Here is an 11,422-nt window from a genome sequence, read left to right on the forward strand (position 1 = left end):
GCCATTTCTGTCCTCGTCAAAGTCACGTTATAGAGTAGGGGACTCCTATGGGCGGCAACCACCAGGCCGACTTTCCCCCAGGCATGCCCCCTGACCTCTTGAACCCAAAACTACAAGTGGAAGGTGCTGTTCTCGAATCCCCCATCTGCCAAAAGCACAGCCCTTCTTCCCGCCATGCACATCTCTGGAGTCTCGCAGTCTCGTTTGCGAAAGTGCAAGTTTTAAAAGGCCTTCTTGTTTTGAGACACTTTATGTATGCGTTTGTCCTAAGAGCTGTAAGAGCCCCCAATAAAATGATCTATTAATAATGTTTTTAAAGGCCTTCCTTTAATTGAAACATAGGCAGGGGCTCTCGCCACAGCCAGGCCACGGGCACCCTCCAGTTGGAGACACCTTCTGACTTCCTGGCTGCACCCATTCTGTACCCATTCCTCTCGCCCAAGAAGTCAAAGATTAAGCTCAGCTACGCCCAAAGGTTGGTGCTTCGAATAGGCCCAGGGTGAAAGAACGGAGATGTTTCCACGTGGTCACAGTACTGAACACCCTACTGGATACCAGCTCTATTCTGACATAAATGGACTCACCGGGAGTTAGAATTGACCGAGGGCACTGGTTCTCTTGCCTAAACCAACACGTGTTTTGGATAAAGACAGAACCAGGTTACACCAGCAACCGTGAACACGTGTGTACATACACACACACACACACGCACACACCCCAGCCTCAGAGCACCCCAAAGACGACCTCAGGCATGAGGTTCATCTCTGACTTCCAGCCACCCCCACCGTGTGACCCCCACAGGGAGTGGGGAAGTGGGGTTCCCCAGCAAGCAGCCAGGGCACACTCACAGGTCATGCGACCGGGGAGGATCGCAGGAGCAGCATCTCTTCCCCACCCCACCCGACCAGCTCAGGCGGGAAGGGCAAAGGATGGCCCTCTCTCTCTCTCCACTCCTTCAGAGCAGCGAGGCCAGATGAACCTGAGGGCACGGGAGCCAGCCGACCTCCATGCCCACAGCACGCTGGCTCCACACACAGCAGACGTGCTCGGCTCACGCCAGGCCCTCTGCGCCTCGGACGCACAGACCCGACGTCGTCGCAGCAGCCTGAGCAAGCACAATGGAAACTCCCACAGGTCACCTTGCCCTCCCTCGTCGGGCTGACCCACGTGAGCTCCATGAGCCCTGCCAGGCAGGTACGGATCCACGCCAGGAGGGCGGAAAGAACACGTTTTACTCAAACGGGGGCATGCACCCCGGACATTCAGACTGTCCAGTGAGTCCGCCAACGGCAGCTGAGCTCAAGACACAGAAGCAGGCAGGCGCCCAGCAGGCGCCCAGGGCGGCCGGAGTGCAGATCCAGCACGACCCAAGGGTCTGCCCCTGACCGCAACGCCCTCAGGCCCTATCGCGCTCCAGCGGCCACGCCTGACCCTCACGCCACACCCGCGCCCACAGGGAGGCCACCGGTGTGCAAGACCCTGGCTCACAAACTCCGCGGGGCTCTTGGTGAATGAGCCCGACACTGCGGCTTCACGTGAAAACCCATCCAAACCACCGCAACTCCCGAGGCGCAGGCGCGGGCCATCTTCCGAATGGGCAATAACCAGGCGTGGCTGGCGGCCGCCATATTGGGTAACACGTGGGACGTTTCTAGGAAGTTCAAGCGGACACTCAACGGAGATTCAAGACCGATTCCCACTCTCCCTACTCAGAAGGCACAGTGCTGCTTGGTCCCTTGCCCGGCCCGCGCCACTTTTACGCACACACACGTTTGGTGCCGAGCAGGGGCGTTTCCTGAGGGCAGGCCCGGTCAGTCGTCTCCACGGCCCCTCTAGCCCAAGCGGCCGCAAACTCGGTGGCTCTCAAGTCATCCACACAGTTCCCTCCCAACGAGGAGGGCAAGAGCGGCCAGGCAGCTTCCGCTTCCACAGACCAATCAGGGGCCGCCCGGCCCAAATCCACCAATCACAGCCGCCTCCCTATCACCAGAGCCCGCCCATCACAGGCACTTCCGCTTCCAGCGCCCGTCCCCTCCACTTCCTGCTTGGAACAGAGACTGACACGTGGAAACAGAAAGCCTTCGACTGCCTCCGATCAAGAGGTGAGAGGGAGCGAGAAAGAGAAAGGGAGAGAAGAAATGGCCCGGAGGCAGCGCAGCGCAGCGCCCGGCTGCTACTTACTGTAGGAGTAGCTGCTCACTTCCGAGGTGAACGGGGAGTGGCCCGACTTGGGCGCGCCTCTGGCCTTGAACCCCACCTCCATCTTCCTGGCTTTGGCTGCCCTTTTGTGTTTACCTTCCCGGGAGGCTTTCAGAGACAGGCTGAGGCCTTTGGCCAAGGCCTTTCTGTCCTTGCTGAGCAGGCTGTCATACGGAGTCAAGTACCTGTTGCAGCCCCCGCCAGTTTTCGATTTCCCCCCAACACTGTCCGAAAACTTGAAGGTCGACGACTTCAACTTGTCCTGCTTGGTGAGGGACAGGGCCTTGTCTAGCTTGCTTGCCAGTTGCTCCTGGTCGCTGGCCATCTTCTTCTTCTTAATCTTCAGCTGGAGAAGAAATGGGGCCTTGGGTTAAGCCACGTGGCAATGAGAATGATCAACCTTTAAGAATCAAAAGGGTGATGTTTGCCCATAGAGAAAGTCCAGAAGGCAGGAAGGGATGGGAACCGATGAGGAAGGGAATGCACAGGGAAGAGTGGGTGGGGCCTGCGGTCCACGTGAAGCAAAATGAGTTGCGAATTGTTAGAAGGGAAACCCAACTTGCCCTGTAAGCTTGCACTCAAATCACAATTAAAAAGTTAAAAAAAAAAAAAAAAAGACGTGGCAAAAAACGATAGCGGGGCTTGAGAGCCCACAGGGATGGACCTGGGTGGCTGCCCTTCGACACCGACTGACTTTTGTAAAGGGGCTTCTCTTATCTTCGCCTCTAAAACTGCAGAACAGGGAGTGTTCTACGTGGGCAGCTGAAGATGGATGGAGATAAGGCCTGGTGACAAGCTAACCATGTCCCCAGTGGTGGCACTGGCCCTTCCACCCTGGTTTTCTGGCGCCTTCGAGGGAATCTCTTAGGCAAGCAGAGCTCACCTTGAGCTGGAGAAGGCAGCTGGATTTGGGGAGGAGGAAGGGCACCAAGATGGAAAAGTCAAGATTACAGCAGGGCGGATTGTTTCGTCTGCACCAGGGAAGATGGCAGCTGCACCGTTTCCATGAGCCTGTCCAACTAATCGGGCAGAAGCTGCAAAGAATGTGCCTCCTTGCATGCACCGTGGCTGCCCGCAGCAGCAGAGATGATGGGAGATCTCTCAGATTAAATTCCTGCTTGTACCACTCTCACCAAAGCTAGTCATTTGGGAGAAGATGTGCCATTTCAGAGCTGTGAATGTCCCTCATTTGAAGGTTTTATCTATTTCCTTTTGTTCGGGTGGCACTCTGCAAGAGACAAGCTGAGCAAGCATCATTTGAACAACACAAGTACCCTTCACCGCTGGAGTGCAAAGCGGATCTGGAGGTATGAACTGGCTGTCTCTTCCCCATCCTGCACCTGGCCTCCTTATGTGAGTACTCCTGATGGCCAGATCCCCAAAAGCCCCTCCCTCCACACAAGGCTGCCTGGCAAGGAATGACAAGTATTTAGAGTTGAGGAACTTGAGTGGAGGATTCTGATGCTCGGCAGAAACAAGAAACCCTGGAACATTTACAGATCAGTAGTCGCATCAGTCCTTGTTCTTTGGAGCTGCAGAATGGTCGAGCTGGTTCTGAAACAGCAAGGCTGCTCAACAACAGGCACCACAGGTTAGGTCAAGAATGTACAGTCTCATCTAAGGTGCAACCTTACTGATCCTCTCCACGTCCCAAGAAACGAAGAGTGGTGAAAAACGTGATGCATGGGAACCGTTTGTCCACTGGACTAAAGGGCCACTCGAACAACAGCCTTTCACCACACCGAGACAAGAAGAACTAGATGGTGCCCAGCTATCACTGCCAACTCTTCTGAAAGGGAGCCCATTAGAACGTCCTGGATAGAATGGACATCAGATGGGGAGCAAAACTCAAAATCATAAAAAAGATCGGGATTACCGGTTGGATAGACTGGTGGGACCCTGAGACTATGGCCCTTAGTCACCCCTAAGGCTGAGTTTCCAGCCAGACAGGTCTATTTGCTGAATGATAACACTAGTGAGGCACACACAGAATCACCAGCCATTTGAGATGAAACCGCAGCATTTACCCAGGACAGGAGGGCCAGGAAAAGAGGGGGGATGAAAATGAGAAGCAGGGAGGAGGTGGGCTGAGTGATAATACAATGAGATGACACAAAATGAGGGAACTATTGGATGGAGAATTGATGTGCTCTGTAAACCTTCATCCAGCTCACAACACGAAGTTAGAAAACAAGGCTTGGTCTTCATACATGTGCCACAGGACAGTCACAGGACTCTTTAGAAAGTCCCTGACCCCCTCTGGGCCTGAATCTCCCCGCTCTCTGCAGTAACAACTCAATGGCAGGGGATTAAGGGTACGGTCATAAAAGCCCCATACATGGCACCAATAGTTGACACTCCACTAACAAAGTTGACAGTTGAAACCCACCCAGTGAGACCTGGCAGTTTTGTTACAAAAACCCCAATGAACGGATGAGCCCTATAGGACCAGTGGTATGAGTGGCAAAACAGGGAGGGTAAAGGGAGAATGGGTAGGAAAGAGGGAACCGATTACATGGAACTGTGTGCGACCTCCTCCCTGGGGGACAGACAACCAAAAAGTGGATGAAGGGAGACGTCGGACAGGGCAAGATATGACAAAATACCCATTTATAAACTATCAAGGGCTCATGCGGGAGGGGGGAGCGGGGAGGGAGGGGAAAAATGAGGACCTAATGTCGGGGGTTTAAATGGAGAGAAAATGTTTTGAGAAACGATGTACAAATGCGCTTTACACAATTGATGTGTGTATGGATTGGGATAACAGTTGTATGAGCCCCCAATAAAATGATTTTTTTTAAAGAAAAAAACAAAAAACCCAACGAGCAGTTGGGACCCTTGGGGTCACCATGAGCTGGAACCAGCTTGACAGCGTTTGGTGGTGGCATTACAATCAGGAAGATGGGACCCATGACATTCTGACAATCATTTCTAGAATCCCTGTTCTGCAGTAGGGGCGTCAGGCAGGAGGGAGGCAGGCCACCAGGCCAACCAGCCTGGCAGATCTCACCACACGGGGAGACTGGGTCACTGACCTGGCTCATGAAGTCGGAAGAGCCGTCTTGTTCGTCCCACATCTGGCTCCGGCCCCGGGCTTTCCCAATTCCAACAAGGGTGCCGTGTTCCTCCTCCGCCCCCTTGTGTCTTTTCCTCATCCCTGCTCCCAGCTCGAAGTCCTCGGATGTCAGCAGGGACTTGCTGCTCAGCCTGAAACCCAGATGCACCACCAGTGAGCAGCCTGGCCGGTCACAGATACAGGCGGTCACAGGCAGGCTCGGGGGCCACCCTGGCAGCCTAGGCACTGGATGCCGCAGCACACGCAGGGAGGATGGGGACAATCCAGGACATTTGCAAGGGAGGCAGGAGAGCTTTGTGTGAACAACTTATCGACACCCTCGGCCACCCTCATTTCACACACTCACACACACACACACACCCCTGCACGGTCAGGAACCTCTTGACCAAAGCGCACCATGAACAAGGACCAGCAACACCAAGGAAATCCACCAAAGGAGGAGAGAGGGTAAGGGATTAAGGCTGCAGAGACACCTGGTCTAACCTGTACCTGTCTAGCCCTAAAGCTTCACGTATAACAACAAAAGCAGCTCATTTTTATCAGCTGCCCAACACGTGTCTTCTAAAGAGGCCAGGCACTGTAGCGATCACGAGCTTGGCTGCTAATGGATAGGTAGAAAGTCAAAACCCACCCAGAGACTGGTGGCGAGCCCGGGCAATTTGTGTCCAGGATATCGCCAGCCTAAGACACCCTCCAGGGCAGTTCTGCTCTGTCCCGTAGAGTCACTAGTTGCTGATGACTCCGCAGCACCCCCAACAGTGTGTGCCCTGTGCTGCACGGGGGCTTTGTGCTTCGGCCCACCCGGTGACACTGCATTTTATGGACAAGGGCATGGGGTCAAGGTCATCATCTACGATGCAGCAGATCTGCTCGCCCGGCTCTCCTCGAGGCCCACACTGCCAGCTGCCGTCTCTCTCTGCTCTTCTAGGAGCCGGTCCCTCCCCGTGGATGGCTATGGCCGATGAGACAGTGTTCTTGCTCTCTTCTCAGGAACATCCAGGTGGGATCAGGGGCCATTTTCTCGTGGGATTCCCCGAGCCATGCCGAGGCCGCCCAAAGCCTTCGGAAGGCCGCCCGGGGCTCCTCTGCTTCCTCAGGCCAAGCACTGGGCCATCGTGCCATCCCAGCCCTGTTCTGCTGGGGCTTCATTCGGCCAGCATGACCCTAAAGCCAGGGCGGATCAAAGCATCTCCCCCATCGGTCCAGGGCCCAGCAGCATCCAGGAAACCCTCCGGGAGGCCCCACCAAGGAGCCTGTGCCCACAGAGCTGGAAGCAGGTGGTTCGGGCGTCGGGTGCTGCAGGGAAGCGTGGAGGACAACTCGGATGCAGCTTCGGCTGTGGTGCGGAGCAACCCACGTCCTGCCGCAGCCCTTCGTCCCGCGCTGTCCACCTGGCGTCCCTCTGCCATTCCTTGCTCAAGGTCTGGGCCCAGGCCCGCCGAGCCCCAGGGACCCCAGGTCCCCCGGGCCAGCCGAAAGAACAAGGGGGCCGCCGGGGCCGGGGCAGTCTCCTCCCCTCCAAGCCCTGGGCAGCCCCGACCCACCGCGGGGCCAGCCTTACTTTCCGCTACTGCCTTGGCTCGTCCCTCTCTTGCATGGGGGCTGCAGGGCGATGAGGGCGTGGGTCCGTTTCCTCGGCCTGCCAGGGCCTCTGCGTGCCAAGCTTCTATGGGGTTCTTCACGCCTGTCCCTTAAAGAGAATCACAGGCTTGGCTGTGAACCAGGGTGGGGAGCAGGAGGGGGGCACGGAGGAGGCGTATGGGTGGAACCCAGTACACACACACGCACACGTCAGGGCGCTCTGCACTGCCTAGCCTGCCCGGCGTGGGGGGCACACTCACTCAGGGTCCCGGCGCCGCTGCAGCTTCACCAACTCTCGCTGCTTCTCCTTGTACTGCCGCTGCACCTCGGCCAGCCGCATCCGGAAGTCCAACTCCGTGGCATCCATGTTCTCCAGGGAGGACTTCATGGCGTACATCTGCAGAAGGGGCAGGGCCAGATGAAGGCGCTCCAGGGGCCCCTCCACCTTGGGGACATGCCCAACACACAGTGAGGAGCAAAGGTTTTGGGGTCAGAGACACCCCCCGCCGCCTCAGAATCTAGCTGCCACCCCCACACGGTTCACAATGGCGGCTTTTTTAGGAAGGAGACCACCAGGCCTTTCTCCCGAGATGCCACTAGGTAGACACGAACCCCCAACCTTCCCTGAGGGACCAAGCCCACCACCCTCCACTTTATGCCCAGGGGGCTCCCTGTATCAAGTCACGTCAAGGCAACAACCTGGCTAGTGCTAAGTTAGCCGACACTGGAAAGCCCAGCACCATCCCAGACAGGGCCCGGAACCCCCCAGGCTGAGCCTGATCTGTGGCCTTCAAGCCCCTGGTTATCACTTGGGTAAATGGAGGCACTGAGCCGGGGAAGTCGGGGCGGAAGGCGAGACCAGGCCCTCACCCGCTCCTCCTTCTTGTGCATCCAGCTGTACTTCCTGTTGGGGTCCAACTCCCGGGGCAGTCGCAGACTCTTGAGCGGGTCCACAAAGGGGCCGTCCAGCGCCTCCTGCAGCAGGTGGCTGCTGGCCACCAGCAGACTCTCCAGCGAGGGCCGAGCCACCACAGCCTTCTCCACGCCTGCAGACATGACCAGGTAAGCCGGGACGGCCCCAAGACCCGCCCGCCCCCACACAGGGAGGCAGAGGCCAGAGCGAGACACTGGGCCCCTCCGAGACCCCATCTGACCAAGCCCACCCAGCACTGGGAACATCACAACTACTGTGGGCTGGTGAGGCAGACTGACTCTGGAAAGCTGCCCAACACCAGCCAGAGGCTCATTCGAGGAATCCGGCTTGCTCTCCTCTTTTGCACGGAAACCTCGGAGGACAACCATGCCCAGCTCTCATCAAAGGGGAAAAAAAGGCTCCTGCTTTTCAGAGAGCCCAGATCTGCACAAGTGCTTGCGAGGAAAAAAGAAAGCGCCACCACACAGAGAGGTGCAGAACCTCCCCAGAGATCCCGACCACCAGAGGGGAATGCCGTTGCTGGCAGAGTACATGTAAGATACATGGACACGCTGCTGTCTAGTCAATTCCGAATCATAATAGACCCTACAGAACAGTAGAACTACCCCACCACCACCCGTGGGTCCAAGACTAGTAACTCTTTACCAGAGTAAAAAGCCTCGTCTTTCTCCCCCGGAGTGGCTAGTGGTTTTGAACTGCTGGCCTTGCAGTTAGCAGCCGGATGTAACCACTACACCTCCAGAACTCCCGAATGGTATCAACCAATACAGACTGCACCACACTTGGCTTGTTTTCCTATTTAACATCTCTTCACACTGGCACAACTAGAGCCGCCTCCATCCCCGGACCTCACACCATCGCGCTTTCTGTAGCTCAACAGAATCGAACGGCCAGCAAGTGTACTTGGCTGGCCCCAACACAGACAGCCTGATGTGCTGGCCTGCTTCTGCCAAGATCACAGCTCAGAAAACCCTGTGGGGGCATTTGGGAGGTGGGGGGCTGGGGGGGGTGGAGGAGAGGATTGTCTGATCACTTTCTGACAACTCCCAAACAGGTCATTATTCGGCACCTTCATGTGCTTGTTTTGTTTTTTACAGTTTCATGGGCCCATAATCCACCTATCAGACGATTGATTCAATATTTCAATCATATCTAGAAGAACTGTACAATCATTTAGCCCCATCAATTTTAGAACCCCCCCGTGGTGAAATCGCTTTTAAATGAGTTATGTAATCACAATCTGTTCTAGAGCCCCCGTCCCCTCCAGCATACATTGCTTGCTCCCCCAGCCCCCTAGCCCTATCTTCCACCCCACCCCGCCATGTGCCTGTTTCCACAGGCCACACCAGACCTACAAATAAGCACTAAGGACCTGCTAGCATTAGGCCCTGGCTTTTGTAACTTTCCTCCTTAGAACCATGTACTGCATACAATGTTGCAGCAGCATGAAACTTGCTGACAGCATCACTCTTGGACGTTCCAAGACTGGATTTATACAGAGAACGAGAATAAAGGGCAGCAATATTGAACACTTTTTTTTTTGGTGAGATAAAAAGGAATGAAGGTACCATGAGCTTCAAGGTGGGGAAATTCACCTTGGGGGGGGGGGGAGCTGTGATTAGCAGGTCACCCAGCACCCTGGGGAGCTTGCAGGTGGTGCCCATGTTGACTCCTGGGCCTGTGTGGGGAGGTGGAAGGGCTGCTCACCCACCACTGGAAAAAGTGTGCTTTATTACGTCATTTCCTGTCTGCATGGTATATTCCACCGTGAGTGTGCTCTTTATCCCCGGGCTCTATTTGTACAGCAAGCAGACTAACTCAGAACACAGAAAGGCCTCGGGGACAGTCCCATTCTGTCACGTGGGGTCACCCCACAACCCCGATGGCACCACTCCCACGCTAATCGCCAACAGCTCCGTCTGCCATGTCTTGGGGTTTCTGGAGTGGCCACCCGTGCAGCCTGCTAACAGGAAGGTGTGCCCAGCATGCTGTTTATTCTGTCACCATCACCGGGCAGGCGCCCACCAGAAAGGGCGGGGGCAGCTTCCCCGCAGGGTCCCCTCAAACGGAAGGAAGCACACGGTTTCTAATCTAATACAGGACCAGTGTTCGTGCTGGTTCTGCCATCTCTTGGGGGGAAAGCACACCCTCGTTATCAACACAGAGGCCCCCCAAGACCTGCACCACATCCTGCACTGTGGACTGGGGGGGGCCCGGGTGCTCCACCGCACTGCCAGCCTCCTCCCACTAGATGTCAGTAGTGAATGCTCTCCCTCCCTCCAGCTGGGACAACCACAAGTATCTCCAAAACCGACCAAAAAGGAAAAAGAATGTGTGTGTGTGTGTGTGTGTGTGTGTGTGTTGGGGGTGGTGGCGGGGGAGACAACCCCGGACTCATAGTGACCCTATGGGGCAGGGCAGAACTGCTCTGCGGGGTCTCTGAGGCTGTAAACCCTTACAGGGGCTGGCTGCTTCAATTTTCTCCCTCGTGGGGGTTTGGTGGGTTTGAAGCGCCGGCCTTGTGGTTAACAGCAATGACAACACCTAACCCACAGGCGTCCCCGTGCAGGGTCACTGTGAATTGGACTCCACTGAAGGCAGTGAGTGAAGAAGGGGTGCCATCCCCCCCTTTTTAAGCTAACAAAGCCCTGGCTCTGGTAAACTAGGTGACATGCGCCCCCGTGGCACAGTGGTGTCCCAATGGGCTGCTAACCTCAAGGTCAGCATTTGAAATCATCGGCCGCTTCGAGGAAGAACGACAGGCGGCGAGGCTTTCTACCCCCACGGAGACTCAGTCTCGGCCACCCACCAGACGCCGTTCTACTCAGTCCTTCAGGGTCGCTGAGAGTGGGAACGGAGGGGCCAGCACTGGGCGGACACGGAGACAGGAGTGGACGCTAGATGAAAGCTGCCCGCTCCCTCCTACTTCTCAGTCACAGGGGTCTTCTGGGCGCCCACTGCCGAGGAGATGAGCAGCCCTCCAGAGGGCCGGCCTGCTGAGGCTCTCCACTGGCAGCCTGCGGGCTGAACCGCCACCTTGCCTTCAGCCGCTGGTGTTTAATCACGGTGCCAGCAAGACTCTGGACACCCCGTGGGCAGTGCTACTCCTATGTGACCATGGCCACAACAAAAGAGCGAGGAACGTGTGTGACAACATAGGGAAGGTACTCACGAGGCCCTTCACCGAGCGAACACTAAGCAAGTCCCCGAAAACCCACAGCCTCAAAGAAAAACCATACTGTGCAGAAGCAGTTGGGCCTGTGTTGTGTGTGCGTATACATACCTATGTGTGTGTGTATATGTATATATGTGTGCATATATAAACATACACACACACGTTGGGGGCAAAGTACAATTCAAAATGGGTAAGGGCAGCAGTGACACACTGTGGGGAAACCCAGCTCGTGCCAGCCAGGTGTACGTGTGCATGATGCTACAGGGGCATGGTGTTTCGAGTGAACGTGTCAACAACAGTGTGTAGGACACGAAGCAGGGGGAGACACAACACCGCTCACCACACTGCAACCCTGCTCTTCGGCTTGAGGCACAACTAAGAAGAGGCACAACCAGGGAAAGTTCAAGGAACACATACACCAGAGTATGAGCAAGGGCGCCGGTCATCTCTTGCACAG

The 11,422-nt window shown here is 56.0% G+C and overlaps 1 protein-coding gene across 1 annotated transcript in view; it reads right to left on the reverse strand.

Annotated features, from left to right (window-relative positions):
- Positions 1-11,422, reverse strand: part of TNRC18 (trinucleotide repeat containing 18) — a 91,241-nt gene that overhangs the window by 33,469 nt on the left and 46,350 nt on the right. The window contains exons 12-16 of the mRNA XM_045284383.1: positions 7,727-7,902; positions 7,117-7,253; positions 6,837-6,965; positions 5,235-5,406; positions 2,182-2,545 (exon numbers count right to left, since the gene is read on the reverse strand). Coding sequence (XP_045140318.1) covers positions 2,182-2,545; positions 5,235-5,406; positions 6,837-6,965; positions 7,117-7,253; positions 7,727-7,902 — 978 coding nt within the window. The remainder of the gene's footprint in view (positions 1-2,181; positions 2,546-5,234; positions 5,407-6,836; positions 6,966-7,116; positions 7,254-7,726; positions 7,903-11,422) is intronic.

This window comes from Echinops telfairi, unplaced genomic scaffold (assembly GCF_000313985.2).
Source record: "Echinops telfairi isolate 266 unplaced genomic scaffold, ASM31398v2 ScPeMD7_5;HRSCAF=22, whole genome shotgun sequence".
Lineage (NCBI taxonomy): Eukaryota > Metazoa > Chordata > Mammalia > Afrosoricida > Tenrecidae > Echinops > Echinops telfairi.